General features: G+C 48.3%; 1 protein-coding gene and 1 long non-coding RNA gene across 6 annotated transcripts; one reads left to right on the top strand and one right to left on the bottom strand.

Annotated features, from left to right (window-relative positions):
* Positions 1-736: 736 nt before the first annotated feature.
* LOC110476602 (uncharacterized) lies at positions 737-1,523 on the top strand. Its single transcript, XR_013340537.1, has 2 exons — positions 737-804; positions 1,299-1,523. It is a non-coding gene; the product is annotated as an uncharacterized LOC110476602 (long non-coding RNA).
* A 9,971-nt stretch (positions 1,524-11,494) lies between these two features.
* SPTSSB (serine palmitoyltransferase small subunit B) lies at positions 11,495-23,446 on the bottom strand. 5 transcript variants are annotated; one of them, XM_021541708.2, is made up of 2 exons: positions 23,379-23,440; positions 11,495-13,740 (listed from the first exon to the last, which is right to left on the bottom strand). In XM_021541708.2, the coding sequence occupies exon 2, from the start codon at positions 13,710-13,712 to the stop codon at positions 13,476-13,478; it is 237 nt and encodes a 78-aa protein (XP_021397383.1). In that variant the 5' UTR covers positions 13,713-13,740; positions 23,379-23,440; the 3' UTR covers positions 11,495-13,475. The 5 variants fall into 5 exon arrangements, 3 of the variants coding, with proteins under 3 accessions (XP_021397383.1, XP_021397384.1, XP_021397382.1); XM_021541709.2 differs by lacking the exon at positions 23,379-23,440 and adding an exon at positions 23,269-23,301; XM_021541707.3 differs by lacking the exon at positions 23,379-23,440 and adding an exon at positions 22,660-22,885.
* Between the last annotated feature and the right edge of the window lie 911 nt (positions 23,447-24,357).

The following is a 24,357-nucleotide window of genomic DNA, read 5'->3' as shown; positions in this document are numbered from 1 at the left end:
AAGGGGAGGGGACGGCGGGACCCGGCCCGCGGGAGGGTGGAGCGAGGGGATGGGGAGGGACGGGACGGAGCCGTGAGGGAGCGAGGGACGGGCCGGCGGGGAGCCATGGAGGGCGGGCGGGAACCGTGAGGGAACCGTGAGGGAATGTGGAAAGGGCTGGCAGGGAGCCATGGAGGGCGGGCGGCAGCCGTGAGGGGGTCATGGAGGAGCCGTGAGGGAGCGCGGAAAGGGCCGGCGGGGAGCCATGGAGGGCGGGCGGGAACCGTGGGGGAACCGTGAGGGAATGTGGAAAGGGCTGGCAGGGAGCCATGGAGGGGCGGGCGGGAACGGTGAGGGAGCCATGGAGGAGCCGTGAGGGAGCGAAGAACGGGCCGGCGGGGAGCCATGGAGGGCGGGCGGGAACCGTGAGGGACCCGTGCGGGAACCGTGAGGGAACCGGGAGGGAATGTGGAAAGGACCGGCAGGGAGCCATGGAGAAGCGGGTGAGAGCCGTGAGGGAGCGTGGAAAGGGCCGGGAGGGAGCCATGGAGGGCGGGCGGCAACTGTGAGGGAACCGGCCGGGAATCGTGAGGGAATGCGGAAAGGCCGGCAGGGAGCCATGGAGGGGCGGGCGGGAACCGTGAGGGACCCGGGCGGGAACCGTGAGGGAATGTGGAAAGGGCCGGCAGGGAGCCATGGAGGGGCGGGTGGGAACCGGGAGGGGGCGAGGAAAGGGCCGAGAGGGAGCCATGGAGGGCGGGCGGGAACCGTGAGGGAACCGGGAGGGAATGTGGAAAGGACCGGCAGGGAGCCATGGAGAAGCGGGTGAGAGCCGTGAGGGAGCGTGGAAAGGGCCGGGAGGGAGCTATGGATAGGCGGGCGTCAACCGTGAGGGAGTCGTGAGGGAACGTGAAAAGTGCTGCGAGGGGAAGAGGCGCGGGGAAGCGGTGAGGAGATCATGGCAGAGCTGTGAGGGGCCATGGAGAGGAGGGAGGGAGCCGTGAGGGAGCAGGAAAGGTCCGTGGAGCAGGGAGCCATGGAGGGGCGGGCGGGGACCGTGAGGCAACACGGAAAGAGCCGTGAGGGGCCATGGAGAGGCGCGGGGAAGCGGTGAGGGGATCATGGCAGAACTATGAGGGAACGTGGGAAGAAAGGGCTGTGAGGGAATCGTGATGGAGCCGACATGGAGAAGCGTGAGGGAGCCATGGAGGAGCCCTGAGCGAGCCCGGAAAGGGCGTGAGGGAGCCATGAAGTGGGCGGGAATCGTAACGGGTGTTACAATTCATTAATTAAAAATTAAATTATATTTTTATTTACAGGGAGGAGCCGGTACAGTCTGTTCGCTTTGTATTCTATGTGTGATAAGCACCCTGTGGAAAGGAGGAACCACCGTGGCGGGGTGTCAGAATTAATTGACTTTTAAGGTCGTTTCCAGCCCAAAGCATTCTGGTATTTGATGATTCTGTGACGCCAAGCTCTATTTGTGCATCAGCGTTTGTTTCCTGCAGGTTAGGCCGGAGAAAAATAAAGCTAAATTGCATCAACATGTTGTGTGGGATTTATTTAATGCGTAACTCTTCACATCCTGATGGAAGTGAAGAGTTCTTTCACTCAAGGACTGAAGATCACAGCCTATTGAGCTGTCTGCTATGTTTTTAATTCTTTGGCACATTTTTCTTTGGTGTGCTGCTTGTGTTTACACAGCTACTCACTTCTGCTCCTTTGAAATTAAGTTTGTTTGCAGATCTTTCTGGAGACTTACTATGGAACATATTATTAAAAACAATGAAAGGAAAAAGCAGAATAAATAAAATAAATGTTTCCCTGTCCTGAAGTTTTGTTTCAGAACCTCTGCCACACAGCGGGTGTTACGTAGTTTTTACCATGAAGCCCTGATGGATCACTTGATCTTTGATTTTGGAATAAAACACTTCCAGGCTGGCATTTGGAGAGTCTGGCATTGGGAGAGGGCTAGGACAAAGCCTGTCCTTTATGCAAGCCACATCTTTGAAATCACTGGGAGGAGAACTGGATCATGATAATGCTGGAAAAGTTTCTGTTGCAGATTTATTTTCAACTGCAGGTTTATTTTCTCCACTTAATTTTGCTGCTAATAGACCAAATCCCACCTCAGCTCAAGGCACAGCCTCAGTGAATATCAAAACTGGGTTCTCTGTAGTCATCAAGGTTTGCTTCTGCAAGCTCTGGTTGTCCTCTGGCTTCCGTGGAAAAATTGTGTTTTAAACTGTGTTACAACCAGTTCTGAAGGATTTTATATTTTTGCACTAAATGAGGTAAAAAGCAAAGCAGCCTGAATCTCACCCCTAGTGAAAGCCATATCAGTTTGTAATGATTTCTTATGTGTTTTTCAGTGAGTATTAAATGTTATATTGATTTTATATAGGCATTTTCTGCCTCTACTGCCATATTCTTTCACAGCATTTCAAGGATCTGTGCCACAGGCAATGACAGCGAGCACACCATTTAAATATATGTAAAATTTAAAAGTTCACACTATTTAGAAATGGATTTCAATATAGATTTGCTCTCAGGCTTATTTATGGATGGCTGAGCCCTCAAGAAAGTCCCTGTAGGTGTTTTTGGGAAAGCTGAAGTGCCAAAGCAGAAAAACCAGGAGATTTGTGCCAGAGACAGCAGCTCCCAGCAGCTTCATTTTCAGTAGGAATATCCAAGAGAACGGTAAATTCATGGAATATCCCTGTGATTAATTTAACAGACACCTGAGGTCACTCTTCCCTCACATAAACTGGATCCAGGGAAGGAGGTGCTCCAGGAGCTCCTGGACCTTTCCTCCTGAGGAGCTGCTCTGACCTTCCCAAAGAGGGTTTGTTCTGGGCTGCTGTTTTCATTTCCAGTATAAAACTGCAGGAATTTAATAACACAATCAAAGAATGTTTTACACTTACATTTTCCTATTCACTCCTATATAAATTGGGGATTCAGAGCAGTGTGCACATCACAAACAATAAAAATATCCTCCTTTAACTGTAGGATTTTAGTAACAGCATCCAGATGGGAGCATGGGAAGGGCTGTGCAATAAAATTAAACACCTTTCTGATCTTTACTGCTGCCCAGTTTAGTTCTGAGGAGGATCCTGGAGGTACCCAGTCTGTATTTCTTTTCAAATCTATTCTAGAATTCTTTACAAATTATTTCTCACAAGTGTTCACACATTCCTGGCAATTTTGCTCCTCTTCCTATTGCAGGAAGCCACGATTTAGTGAAATGGAGCAGTTTCCATTCTGACAACAGAGGAATTTCCAGGATTCAGAGAGGAATTAACAGAGGAGTCACCAGGATTCAGAGAGGAGCATTAACAGAAGAGTCACCAGGATTCAGAGAGAGGAATTAACAACAGAAGAGTCACCAGGATTCAGAGAGAGGAATTAACAACAGAAGAATCACCAGGATTCATAGAGGGGAATTAACAACAGAGGAGTAACCAGGATTCATAGAGGGGAATTAACAACAGAGGAATTTCCAGGATTCAGAGAGGGGAATCAACAACAGAAGAGTCACCAGGATTCAGAAAGGGGAATGAAAGGCAGGGCTTTTTACGGGAGCTGTTTCAGTTCCCAGTGCCACCAGGGACATTCTTGGGCAGGAACAGATTGTGCCTGGCCTTTGTGTGGGGTGGCAACTCCCAGGTTTATTCCGAGCCAGGATCCAGCTCCCAGTTTGTAATCAGACATCTCCAAGCTGTCTATTCCTTTGGAAAGCAGGGCTCTCCTTTTCATAGATTGCAGCTGGGAAGTTGCAAATTGGTAATTTCAGCAAGGGCTGCTGCTTGGCGTGTCCTCTGTGGTCTGAACGGGAGGAATAACATTCCCTGATTCCACTGGGACACGGCACTTCCAGGGGCTGCTCGCCGTGTGTTCACCTGCACTAAATTTACTGGGATAATGCTCCAGTTATTTTCCAGTTCTTGCCTATTTCTTCAGTTCTTGTGAGCAATCCAATTAGCAATCCAATTTACAGTGAGAGCCACGAGCATTATCACTGCTGAACTTCAAGGCAGGAACAAAAGGAGCCACAAGAGCTCCTTTAAAATAGCTTTGTGACAGGGATGGGGATATTGTGACATCCCACTCTCAGCTGATGGAGGTGAAACTGTTGCATCACCAGCTTTAATGAGCGTTGTCACAGCACAAATCCCCGTGGGTTGGCTTTCTTTTCATGTGTGTGTGAAGCTTGCACGTCAAACACGTGGGATGCAGTTCAGGGATACCTCTGGAAGTGCTGCCCTGTGTCAGACAGGGGATAACTCCCAGCCCTGCTCAGGCAGCTGGGAGTAGCTGGATGCTCAGCGTGCCAGGGGCAGAGCTGCTGAGTTTGTGCACAGAGAGGAGCAAACAGCACCCTCTGCTTCCTAAATCCCTGGAACCTTCTAAACACTCCTGCTGTGCCTGTCCTGGGCTCACAAGAAGCAGGATTTGTCTTAGTAGCCTTTATAATCCAAACCGTATTGAGCTGCTCAAACAAGGAGACATCCCAGATTAACGAAAGTCGATTTAGATTAGAGATGAGGGAGAAATTGTTCCCTGTGAGGCCCTGGCACAGGTGCCCAGAGCAGCTGTGACTGCCCCTGTGCAACACGGATAAAAAATTAAACTCTACAATTTTAATGAAGATTTATAGCAATGGGTATGTTTATTTACAGCGCTGTGGACGCATGTTGGGACCTATTGTTCTTAAATGGACATGCGTACCTCTGAGAAATCTCAATCTTTTTTATTACTCTTATTAATTTTTATATGCATAGAATTTTACAATAGGTTAATGCATATTTATTCTGCTGATTTTACATTACACTTATAGCTAGTAACACTTGTGCTCAGTTTTTGTTAGAAAGTACAGAAAGAACTCCTGGGTTACTCTGCCTTGTTTGTTTCAAGGCCTGAGGAGTCTTTCTTATTTTTTATCTTTTAGTGTGGAAATTTGCATTCTTTTTCCTTAGCTGGGATAGCTTTTCTAGGGCTGTAGTCACCAGACTAAATAACATATTTAGGAAGCTCAAAGTGGCACATTTTACCTAAATCTAAATGGATTTCTACCCTGTTAAATTTTCACTCTGTCTCACCTGGATCCCTGGGAGTCTCCAAGGCCAGGTTGGATACTGGGGCTTGGAGCAGCCTATGAGAATGGAAAGTGTCTCTGCCATGGCAGGGGAGAGGATAGGATGGGATTTAATTTGCCTTCAGAGCCAAACCATTCTGGGATTCTGGGATTCTGTGAAATTGTGATAACTCAAACATCATGTCCTTTCCTTCCTTGATAACCACGGACAGCCATGGCCAAGGTTTCACTTTAAGGCAAGCATGGACAGGAGCCAGGAGGTGTGTTTGTGTGTTTGTTACCAGGCTGCACTAGGCATGAACCTCAGACTAAGAAATAATTGTTTTAAAAAGATAAATATTTGCTCATCAGAACATGAGGATGATCATACAGGAGCTGTTTGCTTTCCACTTGCCTTGGTAATCTTCCGTGTGCCAGCTAAAACATCTCATCCCATTAAAGGAATCCTGCTGAGAGGTGGGGTGAGCTGAGAGCTGCTGGGAGAGGACAAGTGTGGACATCAGAGAGGTTCAGGTTGGATATCAGGAAGAATTCCTTCACTGAAGGAGTGCTTAAGCATTGGAATGGACTGCCCAGGGTAGTGGTGGAGTCACATCCCTGGAAGTGTTTGAACAGCACTGCATGTGGCACTTTGGGATATGATTTAGTGGGTTAAAGGTTGGACTTGATGATCTTGGAGATCTTTTCCAACCTCAATGATTTTGTAACCCTATGATCAGGAAAATGAGTGTATTTTTCACTCTGAGTTCTCTGATGAGAGAGCATGAGAAGAGCAGTATGCAGGTAAAAATATTTTGCACATTATTCCTGCTCAAAAACTGCACATAAAAATTATGGAGAGAGCTGACATTTCTGGACTTCACTTTCCTGACTTTCTTTGCTTCACTCTGTCTGGCTGGAGACAAAACCAGGGAAAATGCCAAAAATACAGTTCAGTGAATGAAGATTGGTTAAACAATCAGGGAAGGAAAACATGGAAAAAGGAGGAGGAGGACAGGGACTCTCTGTTCACCCAGGACTTTATCAGACCACTGGGACATTTTAGCATTAACCATCTTCCCTGTGGCAACCTAAGATGTGTTGAAATAAATGAGATTTGCTAAATGAAATGACAATTAACACCTTCTTCTTAACCACTCATTATTTCTTTCTGCTTGCTCCAGTCCTCTCTGATGGCATTTTCCTGTTACAATTATTCAGCGAAATAAACTCCTGGGGGGGAGATGTCGCAATTGTCGTGGGATGGATCCTTTCCCACCGCTCCCACCTCGCTGGCACGGGCAGGACATGGAATGCTGACACATCCCTGGGAAAAGGTGTTTGTGCAGGTGCTGCTCAGCCAGAACGTTGCAAAACCAGGGCTCGCTGCATGGCCAAGGGAGTGGAAACTTCCCCAGCTGATCCCGGTGCTGCAGCTCATTATTTATTTAGGAGTATCTGCATTTATATGAAAGATGATCCCCGTGATGCTGGTTTAGCAGTTGAGGATTTCTTGGGGAAAAGAGGCCATGGAGCCAGGGCTGCTGCAAGGGGCTGTTTCAGTGCCCAAGTCCTGGTTTGGCTTGGAAGGGACCTTAAAGCCCATCCAGTGCCACCCCCTGCCATGGGGACACCTTCCACTATTCCAGGGTGCTCCAAGCCCTGTCCAGGCTGGCCCTGGACACTTCCAGGGATGGATCAGCCACTGTTTCTCTGGGCACCCTATGCCAGGGCCTCCCCACCCTCCCACGGGAGGATTTCTTTCCAAAATCCAGTTTGGATGCTGAACTGGGTGTGGGACTCTGAGGTATTTCGGTGGTGCCACTAAAATACATCTGTGATAAGGAAGAGCATTTAATTATCAAAACTAGTGAAAATTTGGATACCAACCCCCTCAGATTGTTGGATAGCACATGAGGCACCTGTGGCCAGCTGTGGAAGGTTTGGGCACAGGAAGCACCTGGAATTTTTGGATGTGTCTCCACACCAAGCCTGAGGCAGCACAGACTGCTGGGTGTAGGTACCCACACCTCAGTACCAGTCTGATTCCACTTGATTTCACCTTTAATTCCCATGTGGGGAGAAATACTGGAAAGGGAAATCAAAAATGCGTGGAGAAAACTTCTTTAGATGTATTATTTACCTGAAGTGAAATACCAGACATGTCCCAAACTTCCCCTGAGCAAGGCACCACCGTGTCCAGAGCTGGACGTGCCGCCTTAGTTTGCAGCATCTTTTTTGGAGCTGCTCCTTCATAAATCACTCCATCTCTGTGCATTTGGCAGGTAATTACTGCCTCAGCGAGGCTTCTCTCTTGTGCAATTTGTACCTGTGGAAATGCAAGGAGCTGCTGGAAGCCCTTTCCCCTGCCAGCCCCATGGGCGAGGCTGTTGCTCCCCATCTTTAATTAGGGTGCTGCAATCCCATCCCAGCCCCTTCCATGCCAGGCTGTTTATCCTGAGCCTGGCCTCACTTGTTTCGTGTCAAATTCCCCATGATGAACGTTTTACCTGCATTATCTCCCCTGGTTCTTTTTTTTTTTAAAGTACCTAAAGCTCCTAAAAATTCACAGAGTGTAACTCATCCTTCAGTACGACCTTGAAATAAAGAGATATTTCTGATTTACTCCATGATTACAAAGCAAAGATAGGAGCTGCCAGAGAAAATAACGGGAACAGCACCCTGGCTGCCAATGGATCTGTTCCTGACCCTGCCACAATTTACCTTCATTTCCTCCCTCTTTGCTCAGTCGTTGTAAAAGAAAGCACAATCTATTGGGTTTTTTTTTGTATTTTGTATTGTTTTTTTAAATATGGATTTGCCAGATTTACCCTATTTTCTGTCATGTAGATATTTCCCCTCTCCTTTTTGTCCTGTTTCCTGAGTTTTTTCCTTTTGCCTGAACATATTCCAGCACTGAGATTCTTGTTTTGATGCAGAGGGTGCATGGGTTTAATTTCATTTTTAAACCCAGACAAATGTGTGTTGTCAATTGAGGAGGGCTATAACTTACATCAGGCCACACAAAACAATTTCCAGAGCCTATTTTGAGCTTGGATTTCCTTATTCCTATAAAAAGGAGGCCTCGGCTGTCCTGAAACCCCAGGATCAGCAGAGTTTATCAGCTCTTACCTGTCCTGATGGAGCAACTGCTGAAATCAGGGTGGAGCAGGCAGGGATGATGACAAGTGGGAATTCTCAGAGTTAATTCCGACCTCCACCCCTGAATCAGAGCCTTCCAGCCAGGGAGTTCCCATGGAGGTTGCCTGGAGGTATTCTCAAGATTTGGGCTCCTCAAATTCAGGCAATAAATTGCTTATTGGCAGGAATATGAAGGACAAAGTTGATGGTGCTTTGGAGCAAGAGATTTCTTTGGGTTTTCCTCTCTGGGTGTGAGGACAGAGTCAAGAGGAGCCAATTTCCTTTTATCTGCTCCTGGTGGAGTCGTGGGATAAGCTCAGATCCAGCCTTTGGAGCACCTCAGGAGGCATCAGACCTCACAGACCCTGAATTCTCAATTTTCTGGGATTATTCTCCCTGAACATTTCATTAATTTCAGCTCCTTGAATCCCTTGACCTCAACAAGTTTGCAGCAGGGCTGCTTTGGGTGGTTTGATGTTGGATCTGAGAATCTGCACTTTGAGCCCAGCTTTGCTCCTCACTTCCCAGCTTTTAGTTTGTGGTAGGATTTCAGGTTATTCAGCTGATGTTTGGTGTTTCAGGGAAGAATAATTAAAATTATTTGGGTAGGGGTTAGAGGACAGGGCTGCTTTTGCTGCATGAATATTGGTCACTGTGTGTGATTAAGAGAAAGTTAATTATTCCACATTCTGTAATATTTAATTTGCAAATCTGCCTGTTCTGCTTTCATTTCAGTGCTCAACCTGGCACATGGCCTCTTGTCCACGTCCGTGCCCTGGGGTGCAGAAATTCATCTGGGAGAATTGTCCCAATTTTGGCTCTCACTGCTGCTGCATGATTGTAATTTGCTATTTGTGTGGTTCTGCTGACTCTCCTACACCTGCTGGGCTTCTTTTACCATGACTTAAGCAGCTGTGTGATTTTTTTCCCTAACTTCCAAATAATTAGGGAATTAAACTTAGAACTGGAGCATCCCAAGTAAGGATTTTAGATTATGGCTGAATCACAACAATGAGAAAACCATAAAAAAAAAGAAGACCAAAAACCAAAAACCAAACACCAACCAAAAAAAAAAAAAACCAAAAAACCAAAAAAAACCACCCCAAAACAACAAACCCCACCATAAAAACAAAACAAACAAACAAATAAAAAAACCAAAACCCAACTTATTTAAGATTTCAAAATTCCATAAGCACAGGAATTTTCCCTGGAATTCTGCGTAAATTGGACACTCAGACGTGCAGGGCCACTGGTGGTGATCCTGATCCCTGTGTTCCTTGGGGAACAGCACTAAGGAAAAGGTCCTTGGGAAGTTGTTTTTGATAGTTTTGGGTAAAAACGGCCCACAGGGGCCTTGGGAAGTTGTTTTTTGATACTTTTGGGTAAAAGCTGCCCTCAGGGGCCTTGGAGGAAGGTTCTGGAGGTTCATGGTCTGGGCACGTCCGTGTGCTGTGTCCCTCAGCAATGGATTTGGGAGGTGACCCATGAAATTAGCCAGGAAACCTTTATGGCAGGGTAAATGTGAGCTCTGATGAGATGAAATTAAGAAAATGAGTTTTAAACAAGAGGTGTATGGTGCTGGCCAGCTCAGCCCCAACATTTCTCGTTCCTTAAATTAATGGGGCATTTGTACTTTCAGGGTCAATGCAGCTGGAATTGGATCATCTCCTGTTCTGCTTTTGTTCTGTTTTCCACTGCTGGATTATTGCTTCTGTTTGCTCCTTTTATTTAGATTATTTTTGGTGTGAACACTTCCAGCTGCTGTGCTACAATTAGCCCAGTGAAGCAATTAACTACAATTAACATGGAACTATAATGAAGCAGGAGAAAAGAGACTTTTATAAAGAGCCTGACATCATAACCCTCACAAGAGAGCTGTCACCCACGTACTGGGCATACTGGTGTTACTGGGAGCTCCAAATTTCCACCCTCCCACCTTAGTGTGCAGCTGGGATCCCATGGAAACCTCTTCCCATCATCCAGGAATGGGTTTTTTTCCCCAGGGAAAAGGATTTCAGAGCTGGAGGAGTTTCCTAAGCTGTGGTGTGGTCTCAAGCTGTCGAAAGTGTTATCTCACTCCCTCTCTCTTTCAGCTGGGGAAAAAAAAAATGCTTCTGTTTTCTGCTGAGTGCCAGAAATCCTTTGAAGTCTTCTGCTGGAACCCAGTGATTTGGAATATTACATAGGGAGAGTTATTCCAGCTTTTCTGGATGCAAGAAGTGAAAAGAGTTGGGAAAATCTCAAAAGGTTTTTAGCAGAGATTGTTTTCAGCAGCTTCTTTCCTTCCTAGTAAATACCTCTTGCCTAAACCCATTAAAATTTAGTGAAGAATGTGAAGAATTCACACAACAAATGAGTTTTTACTTGGTTAAACCCTCCCAAAAAGCACCTGCTGCTGTTTTCCTGCTCCTTCCTGTACCTCCCAAAGCCAAACAAAGGGAACAGGCACAATAAGGAAGAAAAGTGCTTTGCATGGATCCCACCATGGGAGGGCAATGGAAATCCGGAACAAAGTCCTCTCCAGGTTCTGTTTGCCAAATGAAATGTTTAAAGAGCAATATTCCATCAGGTGTGTGCTATTGGAGATAGCAGCTCCAACCTTTGCATTCCTGGAAAAAACTTCTCCTTGTGCTCTGAAAGCTGAGTTTGATGTTGTGGGGGAGAAATCCACTTTTTAAGGCATTAAAAATTATTTTTAAGGAGCAGAACTGATGAGGAAGTGCCCTGGCACTCGCACCATCATATTTTCTAGATGAGCAGAATCTGTGGAGATAGAATTTAAACCCACTTGGAGACAGAATTTATACCAACTTGCTAAGTGAATATTCCCACTTTTCACCTCCAATGTTGGGATTGTAACCTTGACTCTATTTTACAGACACTTTGGAGAGGAATTGTCACAGGTTTTGCCATTTTTCATCCCCTCCAGTGCTGTGTTTGTTACTCGAGGTGTGATTACAGCTCGGCACCTCGTGTTCGCAGGTTCCCAACTGTGATAAACTATCAGGACATCTCCTGTTGGAGCTCAAAGCTCCCAGCTGAGCCCTCAGCACACTCAGGTATTTGTAAATGCCTTAATTTGAAACAGATCAGAGCAGTTTTTTTATTTTCCTCCAGAAACAGGAGAGTTCTTTGGCTGGAGTTCACCCCAGATCCTTTTAAAAGATTCTCAAGCCTCTCCCCAAAACATTCACCACAAAATAATCCTTCTGCCACAGTGCCAGCCTGGCCCACACACATCCAGAGTATTTATGAATGAGTGGAAAGCACAGAAGAGCTGAGTCATGCAGCCAGAGGTCGTTTCTGAAGAATAAAATTTTATTTTTCTTTTGGCTGAAAAAACTGCATACACATGTTCAGATCTGAGCAACCTTCACCACATGTCTTCGTTTCCAAACAAATTTGTGCTCTGAAGCATGCAGGAGCCCACTGCAGCTTGAGAAAGAAGTTGAGAGGGTTTTCTTTTTAATCTAGAACTGTGCAAACATCATCTGAAAGCTATTTACATTTTGAACTCTCGCTTCTACCAACAGGAGCATCAGCTGGTAGAGACGTGCAGAGTGCAGCTGTAATTTATGATTTGGCACCCACGTTTGATTTGTGTGGAGTGAAAACCAAACAAACCTCCCACTGTTCCAAAACCTCCCCACAGGCAATGGCAATAAATCTAATTTCTTCTTTGTGAAGGAAATCTCTTTAAGCCTTCCCTGCAGGTATTAAAATATTGTTTCCACTCTGGAGCCTCTTCCCCTGGTGCTGATTTGCACTTTGCTGCCTTGGTGAGTGGGAGCAGCAAGAAAAGATTTTGATTTTCACCAGAGAAGGCAGGAGGGCACTGAGACAGAGCAGGGCTGCTTCTTCCTAAACTGCAAGAGGAGATGGAGAATATTTTTCCAAAAAGAAAATATTTTAGACCATCCAAACTCAGATGCAGGAACTTAGATGTGAAAAAAGATGGATTTAAGTTCATCTTCCTGTTGCCTTCTCTTCCAAGTTCCTCTCCCATCCATTGAAGCCTGGAAGTCACCAACCAGCCAGACCCGAGCACTCCAATCCTGCTGGAGATCCTCATTTTTTATCTCCTTTAATCTGGCCCCTGGATCGTGTTGGAAGAACTTTGGGTGTCAGGAACCACCAAACAGCCTCTGCCAGAGCAGTTGGATGCAGCTCGTTTCCAAAGAAATGAAAAACTTCATGGATTAAAAGAATATTTAATGGAAATTACAAGTCTAGGAAAGATTTCCCTCTTGGGTGATGCCTTTATGCATTCATTGTTCCCGACTCCACTTGGAAAAGAGAACGGCTGAGCAAAAATTAAACAGGAACTAGGGTTTGCCTTCACTGTTCATTGTTAAATGTGCTTTTTGGCATTGGAAACAATCTCTAAATGCAAGCTAAAAGCATCCATTTAGAGAAAATAGAATGATAAGAAAGTGTTCAAGGCTTTACAGAGGGATTCTGTTATTTTGGGGTTTAAGGATGTTCCAAGCAGATCAGTCCATAGGGAATTCATCAGATTTCCCTGCTGGAAAACCTCCCAATGTCCCATTTTCTTCTACCCTCGTGCTGCCTAAAATGCCAGACCAAAGAGGCTTGGAGACCTCACACCCCTCCAGCCTGGTGCTCACAGTGAGCTTGGGACAGCAGAACTTGTTGTTTTGTCCCTCAAAGCAACAAATCCTAAAGCAGCACTGGGAAAGAGCCTGGCTGAGCAAGAATGAAACTGGAAATGGGGTTTGGTGCTGGAGGTGGGAGCTGCATGGATCCTGTGCCCTTCCAGGACCTGGAGCTGTGTGGATCCTGTGCCATTCCAGGACCTGGAGCTGCGTGGATCCTGTGTTGTTCCAGGAGCTGGAGCTGCGTGGATCCTGTGCCATTCCAGGAGCTGGAGCTGCGTGGATTCTGTGCCCTTCCAGGACCTGGAGCTGTGTGGATCCTGTGCCATTCCAGGACCTGGAGCTGTGTGGATCCTGTGTTGTTCCAGGAGCTGGAGCTGCGTGGATCCTGTGTTGTTCCAGGACCTGGAGCTGCGTGAATCCTGTGCCATTCCAGGACCTGGAGCTGCGTGGATCCTGTGTTGTTCCAGGAGCTGGAGCTGTGTGGATCCTGTGCCATTCCAGGAGCTGGGTGCCATTCCCAGAGCGTTTATGGAAGAGGGGCCGTGCTGGGTGCCTCGCTCCGCTCCAAGCCCGTGGGGGAAGCAGGCAGGGTTTTCCTAAGAGCCAAACTTCAGCAGGATCAGCATTTCACAGAGCTGCTGAGCCCTGCTGGGCCCGGCTCAGTTCAGCACGGCGCTCTCGGCCTGGGGCCCGAAAATCTGCGAGAAGAATTGCAAGGCCAGGCGGACGTGGATGGGCACGAAGACGTAGGCTGTGTACACCACCATGGCCAGCACGGTGACGGTGATGGTGTGGAACATGGACTGCTCCCAGGGCTCCAGCACGTAGCTGCACGTCACCAGCTGGTACTGGTAGTACAGCCAGTACAGGTAGTCCTTCACCCTCTTCACGTCCATCGTCAGCTCCTGTGGGGTTGGAGAGCACCTGGAATGACAGGGAAATAGGGATTACAGCTGGTTGTACAGCCAGTACAGGTAGTCCTTCACCCTCTTCACGTCCATCGTCAGCTCCAGTGGGGATGGAGAGCACCTGGAATGACAGGGAAATAGGGATTACAGCTGGTTGTACAGCCGGTACAGGGAGTCCTTTGTCACTGTAGGACACGTGAAAGCACGACACGAGCTGCTGCTATTGCAAGGTGAAAAAGAGAAAGTTTATTTTCTGACTCCAGCATTTATGCTTTTCCAAAGGTGACAGTGGATTGGAGAGTGGAGGTGCCACCTCTCCAATGACACTGGACAAACTACCAGCACATCAAGTTTCTCCACCCCAATGAAGGAATGCAAAACAATAGGTTGTTTACAGAAAGTTGTGTGAGAAAGTTCTCCAACAGAATGTAAACTCAGAAGGCTTTAGAAAATCTTAAGAATCAGGGCGACAGTCCTTCACCCTCTTCATGTCCATCTTCAGCTCCAGGGGGTTGGAGAGCACCTGGACTGACAGGGAAATGGGGATTACAGCTGGGGTATCCTGTGGAACCACTACACAATCTCATTTTCCGAGGTGCAGGCGCCACCAGCTCTCCTGGATCAAAGGGAACTCTTGGGTTCTGCAGCTGCTGGGCATTCCCACTTCCCAGAAAAGCTGTGGCTGATCCATCCCTGCAAGTGTCCAAGGTCATGTTGGAGCAAGCTGGGATCATGGAAGGTGTCCCTGCCCACGGGAGGTGTGGGACTGGATGACTGGACTCCCTTCCAACCCAAACCTTCCTGTGATTCTATCAATTCCCACATTCCAGGTGTGTTTTCCTATTCGTTCCCTGTGGAGGTCAGGGAAATAGGCATTTAAAAGGAAAGGCTTTGGCCCAGCTTCCAGAAATGTTCAACAAATTCCATAACTGTTCCATAAATTCCATAGTTGTTCCATCAATTCCAGAAACGTTCCATAAATTCCATGTATGTCCCGGAATAAAGATAAGATTAAAACAATTGCCCTGTAAAAACTCCTCTGCTTACTTTTGATAATCATTTTTATTGCTCTGCAATTGTTGGGAATAAAGAAAAGCCAAGTTACGAAAGAGAGAGGGAGAAAAAAGTAATCGCTGATTGCAGAAGGATTTTTTTGCAGCTCATTCCAAAGAAATGAAAAATTTTAGAGATTAAAAGAATATTTAATGGAAATTACAAGTCTAGGAAAGATTTTTCTCTTGGGTGATGCCTTTATGCATTCATTGTTCCCAACTCCACTTGGAAAAGAGAACGGCTGAGCAAGAATTAAACAGGAACTAGGGTTTGCCTTCACCGTTCATTGTTAAATGTGCTTTTTGGCATTTGAAAAAAATCTCTAAATGCAGGCTAAAAGCATCCATTTAGAGAAAATAGAATGATAAGAAAGTGTTCAAGGCTTTACAGAGGGATTCTGTTATTTTGGGGTTTAAGGACATTCCAAGCAGATCAGTCCATAGGGAATTCATCAGATTTCCCTGCTGGAAAACCTCCCAATGTCCCATTTTCTTCTACCCTCGTGCTGCCTAAAATGCCAGACCAAAGAGGCTTGGAGACCTCACACCCCTCCAGCCTGGTGCTCACAGTGAGCTTGGGGCAGCAGAACTTGGCTGTCCCTCAAAGCAACAAATCCTAAAGCAGCACTGGGAAATTTGCAGTCTGGGATTAAAATAAGGATGGACCACTGATACAGGTCAAAAATATTCCAATATTCAGTGTTTTCCTGCTCAGTTCCGGGGGGATGTGGGATTTACTAAAGGGAAGTTTTCCCCACTAATCCCAAAGCATTTCCTTCACTTCCATCTTCCAGTATTGCCTAGAAAGAAAGTTTGTACGATGATTTTGGGGGACAGATGAACATTTTAAATGTAGCAGTGGCTGTGTCTGTGACCAGCTTTTCTTGCAGGGGTTCAGGCTGGGGAGAAAGGCACCACAGCTCCCTGGCCAGCCATGAATGGAAGCAGAACTCCGGAGAGTTCTGGAGTTCCAAGGCCTTAAAGCTTTGGAATTACTGCAGAGCCTTCAATGAAAGCGACCCAGCTGGCAAAGTGGGACTCCCTGGGAGCCAAAGGTGTCTCTGTGCAGACTTTCTGCAAAAAAAGCAGCATTTTCCACTGAGGGGGTGAAACCCTTTCCTGTACAGTGGGGAGGAGGAGGAGAAGGAGAAGGAGAAGGAGAAGGAGAAGGAGAAGGAGAAGGAGAAGGAGAAGGAGAAGGAGAAGGAGAAGGAGAAGGAGAAGGAGAAGGAGGAGAGGAAGGAGGAGAAGAAGAAGGAGGAGAATAAGAATAAGAATAAGAATAAGAATAAGAATAAGAATAAGAATAAGAAGAAGAAGAAGGAGAAGAAGAAGAAGAAGAAGAAGAAGAAGAAGAAGAAGAAGAGGAAGAAGGACCCCCTCACTCCCAGGATTATGGGATTTACACTGGGGTTCAGGCTCTGCTGGTTAAACTCATCCCTTCGTGGGTAAATCCCTTCTGATCCCAAGCCCTGCCCGGAGGAGCTGCAAGGCTGGAGCACTGCTGGGGGTGTCTGAGTGACCAGAGCTGCTGCATCTCCATCCAGAGCTGGACAAGGACTGCCACAGGCAGGAAAAACACCCCCGAGGCTGATTTTAGATATTCCAGGCTGCAGCCTCACCATTACCCCTTGGAGAGCCACATGAATAAAGGATGAGGCAGTTAAAATGATGAGCAGCCCTTTGAATTTAACCAAAGCCCTTGGCACCTTTTTTTCCAGCCTGGGGATTGCATTTCCTTGCAGCAGCCTGGCTCCCAGTGCAGGCAGTAATTCCATCCCCAGGCACTCTGGAATTCCAGGAGGAACACGAGCTGCCTTCCTGCTCTGTGGTCTCCTAATGAATGCTGGAGGTTGGGATAAGTAAAAGGCAAAAGCAAATTGCAGTCTGTGCCCTCACCACTGACACACTGCACTTTGTGCAGGGAAAACACAGCTCCAGCTGCATCATTTATAAAGGAAAACACAGGAGGGAAAAGGAAAAAAAAACATTTTAAAGCAGCTGCTGAGGCAATGAGAGACAAGGCTCCCCGTGGCACGGTCACACAGATCCCTCTGGGCACATTATGAGGAGTAAGGAGGAGCCCCAAACCCCACATCTCCAGAGGTCTGTGGCAGCTTTACCACCCAAATTAATTGTAGCAGCAATCAAAGGGAATAGCAGATTACTAGGCAAACTAAATCTAAAAATCTGGAGGCTAAAAATCTGTATTTTAAACCGGATTTGTCCTAGAGAGGCTTCACTTCCATGCCTGTGTTTTATTCTATTCCAGCTGGCACTCCCAATTGAAAGGACCCCGAGTTATTCACTCATCACTTCCCACTATTCCAGAGCAGGAGATCATTTGTTCTTATGCAATTTTAACTCAACATTCATTTGTCTACAAATTTGGATTGAAACATTCAATGATGTTGGGGCCACGGGACTGTTACAGCCAGCTATGAGTGAAATGAAGAGAATTCAGCTCCTGTTAGGCAATATTCAGATTATTTTCAGCATTGCACCTCCGAGAGAGAAAAAAAAAATGCAAGAAGAGAAACCTGTAAAGCAGCTTTTAGTGTTTTAAGTGCTGCCTGATTTTCTTGCTTGTTGACACATGTCTCTGATTAGGGCAGCTGAAAAGATAAATCATCATCCAAATATCATGGTGTCATTTCAGAGCATGCCTAATCTCCAAAATTTCTTTATTAATGACCTTATCTGCCAGAGTCAGAGCTAGTTGGGAGTTAGAAGATTCCAGTGTTAGGTGCTTTAATATGTAATTTCTGCCTTGAGCAGCTGGGATTTGGGGAATTTTGGTCACATTTTCAATCTGACCCGTGGCCGGACAGCTCCTGCTGGGAAATTCCTGTGGGAAGAAACATTCTTGCAGGGGAACTGGGAGAGACTGTTTTCCAAAGAATGCTTGAAAAACACTTGATGCCCTCAGCAGGAGGGGTTGGTTGAGTTACACATCCAGGAAAAAAGAGTTTCCAGCATATATTCAGGAAAAGTTCATCTGGAGTGGGGAAAAACAAAGCCTGGAGCTGGAGATGACCTCATGATCATTCAACAGGTGATCTCTGCTGCTTTAAATGGAAAGCAGGGACGAGGTGAGAAATAAAAGCAGCAAACAATCAATCCATCCCCAAAATACAAATATTTAATTGGCTAAAAGTGGCCATTTGCTGAATAATTGCTGGGATAGCCCAGCAGCAAGAGTGGATGGGGTTTGCAGCATCTTGAAATAAAAATTCCCTCAGGATTTTTTATTTAAGCTCCCTCTCATGCTGGAGCTTCAATAAAATCCTTCCACAAGTCCCTGAGGGGGTTCCAGACCCACCAGCCCTGAGCACCCACAAGCAGGCAAAGTGCCAGACTGAATTTAAAGCTGTCTGATCTGCAAATAATTTCAGATATTAGGAGCTAAATGGGTAATCACCTCCGTGGGATTGAAATAGAAATTCGATCTGCAAGTTATTGCTGTGGAACTGTTCTTATTTGTAACTTCACTGTGTTCCATGGGCTTGTCCTGCTGAATATCCTGATTTTTCCAAGGCACTGTCTTGTCCCTCTTAATGCTGACATAATTCTGGGATGAGCCCAGCGATTTTATGCAGGTTGACACCTCCAAGTGCAAGCAGAACCAGGAAGGGATTCCCAATCCCATTCCCATTCCCATTCCATCAGGCATTTCCATTCATGTTCTATTCAGTGAGCACCAAGCACGGTGCACAAGGAATGATAGGATGAATGGTTGGGCAGAAATTGAGATGAGGCAGCAGATTCCAGGGAATTCCACATCCCAGAATTTCCTGGGAACCTCAGCCTGTTCCAGGGCATCCAAATCCCAGAATTTCCTGGGAACACCACCTCAGCCTGTTCTGGGAATTCCAAATCCTAGAATTTCCTGGGATCACCACCTCATCATGTTCTGGGAAATCCACATCCCAAAACTTCCCGGGATCACCATCTCAACCCATTCTGGGAATTCCAAACCCCAGAATTTCCTGGGATCACCACCTCAGCCCGTTCTGGGAATTCCAAACCCCAGAATTTCCTGGGATCACCACCTCAGCCCGTTCTGGGAATTCCAAACCCCAGAATTTCCTGGGATCACCACCTCAGCATGTTCCAGGGCATCCAAATCGCAGAATTTCCTGGGATCGCCACCTCAGCATGTTCCAGGGCATCCAATTCCCAGAATTTCCTGGGAATTTCCTGCTCTGTTGCCTCCCCGCGGCTCCGATCCCGTGTCCATGGAGCAGCAGCTCCGCCTGGGATCTGCCTTCCCCTCCTGGCAAGCAAAGCCCTCAGGTTCCTTCAGCATTCCCACATGGATCTTTACATTTCACCTCCAGCTTGTCCTCCCAGGGAGGAAATTCCAGCAGCAGCAATCCCAGCACAGCTCCCGCTGCGGACAAGAAGCACCTCAAAAACCACCTTGACTGCCAGATTTGGATAAATAAACCTCCCCGGAATCCTGGAGTGCACAGCACAGCCTGTGGGGTTTGCTGGAAGAAAAATATAAATTGTCTCCCTGTTCTTTTGAGAGTTTTAAAGTTCTTCTAAAAGTTCCTATGCCTTCTGATATTTACATGTTTCAACAGAGTTTTCTCACACGTGTTCATGTAAATAATGATTGTTTTGCATTCTTCTTTGTAGGTAAATTAATAGACTGTTGGTTTGACCAGTGTGGTTGGAGAGGTGGCAGTTTCACTCTCCAATCCACTGTCACTTTTGCTATTGTATACACAGTAGAGTCAGAAAATAAAGTTTACTTTTTTGAGTTCTTTTTCTTTCCTTGCAGCCTGCTTCTGTGAGTTATTTCGTGTCACAGTGTGGCAATATATATCTTCCAGGAGTGGAAGGGGTGAGGCTGGAAGACAAGGCTACACCTCGAAAACCACCTTGTCTTGCAGATTTGGATAAACAACCACCCCTGGAATTCTGGAGTGCTCAGCAGAGCGAAGCAATCCCAGGTTCTCTCCCTCAGCCCCCTTGGCCATCCATCAGAGAGCTCCAGGAAATGCAAATCCCTTCCACGTGTCCTGTACAACACCAGGATGAGGGTCTGAGCTGGGGAAATGTTGGTGCTGCACATGACTCAGCCATTCTGAGGCTGAATTCCAAGAATCCAAGTTCCCAGAATTTGGAATTCACCCACACGTGGGTGGGCATGGCTTGGCTGAGCCTGTGGGCTTTGCTGGAAAAAAAAAAGAATCTTCCACGAGCGGAAGGGGTAAAGCAGAAAGAGCAATGATGTTTTCAGCCCTGTTTCTGTTTTACCTGCCTCAGGAGAGGGAATTCCAGCATCTTTCAAATCTTTAGCCCCAATTTCCTCCCTGCTGGCCTCCGTGGCAGCACACAGGTGCTGTTTTGGTTCTTTCAAACACCACATAATGCACACAAAGCCCAGGAGATTTCTCTGCCCAGGAAGATTTCCTGTTACCCCTTGGAACCTCAACCCCCTCCTCGAGTGGCAGTGCCACACCTGCACAAAGTCTGAGCCGACTTCCTCGTCCCCACCTGGACCCTGATCTGTGTGTCTGCTCCTCCTGCTGCAATTCTGGGCTCCCAAAACAGGGTTTGGTGCTGGAATTCTCTGCCTGCCTTCTGGAGCAGAGGGTTCTGTCAGCCTCCCTCGCCAGCTGCATGGGACAGCACCCAGAGTGCTGCTGGATTTTCTCCTTCAGTTAAGCTGAGTGCACAGATGGGGTTTATGATGACCTACAACCATAAGGAAAACTCCTTTCCAATGAGATCCACCAATTTTTGACCCTGCTTGCTCTGCAAGCACCCACAGGGGTCTGCTCTGGAAAATTCAATAGCAGCACAGCAGTTGGAAGCAGTTAAATTTGGGTTGATTTCATGCCTTACCTGCCCCCTGACAGGCTGCTCCCAGCAAAGGCACAGCTCAAAATAACCCCTGACTTTGCAGCCTGGCTGATTTATCAGTGCTCAATCCTCTCCTTACTCAGGAACAGAAAAAGGAGAAGATGCAGCTTCTCTGTAACAACATTCCTGGAGCAGCTCTGTCCCATTTTCTTCCAAGGCTAAATTAATTTTTCAACAATTTTTCCTGCTCTTCCCTCCCCTGAAGTTTCCTCAGTTGTTTCCTTACATAACCAGCTGCTCCCTGCAGTTTAGGCACAGATCTTTCCCTTTCCAGCTTTCCTGGGCATGGTTTGGGCTCTGGCTCGTCCCCCTGTGCCAGGATTTGTACCTTGGGGCAGAGCAGGAGAGCAGCTCTGCCAGAGAAGATGGGAAAATGGCAAATTGAATCCCAGGGGAAGGGAAACCTTCCCCTCTATTTTGAGTGTAAGTATAATTTAGGGACGTGGTTTTGAGCAGAACTATTCCCAACCGAAACCCCAAATTTAGGAATGGAGGCCAGCACCAGGTTTAAATTGCCAGCACATAAAAATTGAGAGTTCTTAAAGAACTGCACCAGGAATATCTCAGAGGGGTTTTCATTTGCTGCTGGTGACAAACCTCAGTTCCTTGTGAGATTTGGGACATCATCTACTTTCTTCATAGGCTTCCAAGTTCAGGAGGTTGTGTAAACACATCAATCTACCAACACAACAACTGAGATGTCTGGGCTCTAAAATAAGATCTACTTTCAGTTGTAGCCCTTATTTTATTCAGACTTCTTTGCTTTGCTCTGAGTCATTTCTGAGGCAGCTGAAAGTAACAGCTTGGGTTGTGTGCAACGTGAGGAGGTGACTATTGTCACAGCTATGACAGGTATTAGTGGAAAATGAGACCAAACTCTTGTGCAAGTGCATCTTCCCTGAGATCTCATCAAAGGAAGCAGAGTTGCACCACTCCAGTCACTGCTCTGAGAGAGGAGAAGCAAAAATGGACTTGCAACAGATAAGAAATAAAAGGGAAAACGCACTTTTTCCACAGATTTAACCCCATCTATGCAGTGAGGAACAGCTTCCTTTGCAGGCACTTCCTCGCTGTGAGCAAACAGGTTTGGACACACAAAGCTGTTGATATCCATAAAACAAATGAAAAGCTCCATAAAAATGTGGCTTGGCAGGACCCAGAGCAGAGCCCTGGCTGCCTCCCAGGCAGCTGCAGCTCTGTGGATGCTCTTTGGGCACAGAGGGGTGGCACAAGCATTGCCGTGGGCCCAGGCTGCTCCCCAGGCAGCTTTTCAACATCTCCCATTCCAGCTGGAATCTTGGAATAATGTCCATGCTCCATGCACAGCTTCCCTGCTTCTCCCCACTAAACCTGCGCCAGAAATCACTCCATGGAATTGCAGTTATTTGTACCATGCTCATGATATTCATCAGAGAAAGGAAACCCAGCATCCCAATTCCTAAAGCATTAAAATCCACATTAAAATCCCCCAAAGAGCCCTGTGCTGACTAAGCAGAACCTAAGCATTTATTGCAGGGATTCTCCTCCATATTATCCAGGGTTTATCCAACAGGGAAGGCAGGACTTGCACCTGCTTCCTACAGAAGGCAGCCACCAGCAACTGGGAGAAAACCAGAGAGGAAAAACCCGCCAGCGATGAGCATTCCCAGCACAGCCACCTTCCTTCCCTCCTCCATCCCCCCCGCCCAGCGCGACCTTCCCATTCCCGGTGTTTGACTCGTTTTTAGGGAATCCCTAAGGCAAACCATCTTCCTGCCGCCTGGGAATAAATCCCCGACTGCAGGGCTGCAGCAACAAGTCACGGAATCGCGGCACGGTCTGGCTGAGAAGGGACCTTGCAGTCCATCTCATCGCCGCCCGGCAGGGACGCCCCAAAGCCCGGAGCGCTCGCTGGAGGCGGCAGGTGCGGCAGGAACGGCCCCGGCTCCCTTGAGGGAGGCACAGCAAGCAGCCCCGGGCTCCTGCGGCTGCCAGCCCCGCTCCCGGGCCTTCCCCCCGCTCCTTACCGAGCCGCCGGGGGGGACTCGCCGTGGCAGCGGCCGCGCTCGCCAAAGTCAGCGGCCCCTGCCCGGGGGATGCTCCGGGACGCGGCTCCGCAGCGATGCCCTTGGGCGAGCCGAGCTGAGCGGGGAATGGGCGCCGGCACCGGGAACACCGGGATGCGGGAACGCCGGGATGCACAACGCCGGGATGCGGGAACGCCGGGATGCACAACGCCGGGATGCGGGAACGCCGGGATGCAGAACACCGCGATGCAGAACACCGCGATGCTGAACACCGCGATGCACAACACCGCGATGCACAACGTCGCGATGCAGAACACCGGGCTGCACAACACCGGGCTGCACAACACCGCGATGCAGAACACCGGGCTGCAGAACACCCCGATGCAGAACACCGCGATGCACAACACCGCGATGCACAACGTCGCGATGCAGAACACCGGGCTGCACAACACCGGGATGCACAACACCGCGATGCAGAACACCGGGCTGCAGAACACCCCGATGCAGAACACCGCGATGCACAACACCGGGCTGCACAACACCGCGATGCACAACACCGCGATGCACCGCACCGCGATGCACCGCACCGCGGCCCCGCGCCTCCCTCACCTCCGCTCCGCGCACCGCAGCTCCCCAGCCCGGCGCTGCCCGCGCTTAAATCCCCACCTTTCGCCCTCCCTTCCTCCCTCCCTCCTCCTGCCCTCCTCCCCGTTCCTCACCTCCCGCCCCTCGCTCCGCGGCCGCGGCCCCGGGCCGGTCCCTGCGCCCCGCCCGCTGCCGCAGCCGCTGCGGGAGGAGGAGCGGCGGAGCCGGGCCCGGGGAAACCCGTGGGATGGAGCGGGCTGGCACCTCCGGCACGCCAGCTGTGTCCCTGCATCTCCGTCTTTCCCTGGATCTCCGTCTTTCCCTGGATCTCCGTCTTTCCCCGGCTTTTCCCGGGCGAGATGCGCCAGAGCTGCCCCGCACAGAGCGGCTTCTTATCGCAGCCCTCTGTCGCGACAGACAGACTTTACACCGCAGCCTCCATCGCGACAGACAGCCCTGCAGCGCGGTTATCCTGCCAAGGGCGCCGGCAGGTCCCTGCGAGCATCCCGGCTCCAATGGGATGAGCGGGAAGGAGCTGGGGCCGCAGCGCGGTGTTCCAGCGGGAGCAGAGGGGATCTGGGCTGGTTTCACGTCCAGCAGGTACCCGCAGGTGTCAGGTGAGGGGTTTGCAGAAAGGACGGACAGGTTCCAGAACCTCATCTGAAATGCCCGGAATACAGCACGGCCCTGCCAATCACGAGGCTCGCCTTTGTGTCCTTTATTCTGTTCCAGGGATAAAAAAAGCTTAATGTCGCTCGCAAACATCTACTTTCGAACCTAACTGCTGTTTAAGTGAGAAATAAAAGTGTCAGAAATGCTTTCCCCCCCCGGATTCTCCCGGATTTTCCGGGCACATCTCCCTCACTGAACAATGTCGCTGTTCTGGCGCCCACCGGTGCCTTCCGAGCACAAAGGAATGCAAACCGCTTCAGGGCCAGATGGAACAGCTGGGGTTAAAGCTGTTCTTTTCCTGTCTGAACGCATTTTAACGATGCTTTAAAACTGCCCTTTCCACGGCGAGCACCTTTAAAAGGCGCTTGCACAAACAGGGCTGCGCAGGTGACAAAGGGGCCATCAGGATGTGGCGCTTTCCCTCCCAGCCCGGCCGTGCCT

The sequence above is a fragment of the Lonchura striata genome, chromosome 10 (assembly GCF_046129695.1).
Source record: "Lonchura striata isolate bLonStr1 chromosome 10, bLonStr1.mat, whole genome shotgun sequence".
NCBI lineage: Eukaryota > Metazoa > Chordata > Aves > Passeriformes > Estrildidae > Lonchura > Lonchura striata.
Note: the sequence above shows the minus strand (reverse complement) of the source record. Positions and strands in the feature narration are given on the sequence as shown.

Bases quoted from the DNA above. Each gene is read 5' to 3' on its own strand.
- SPTSSB (XM_021541708.2), bottom strand. From the start codon at position 13,712: ATGGACGTGAAGAGGGTGAAGGACTACCTGTACTGGCTGTACTACCAG.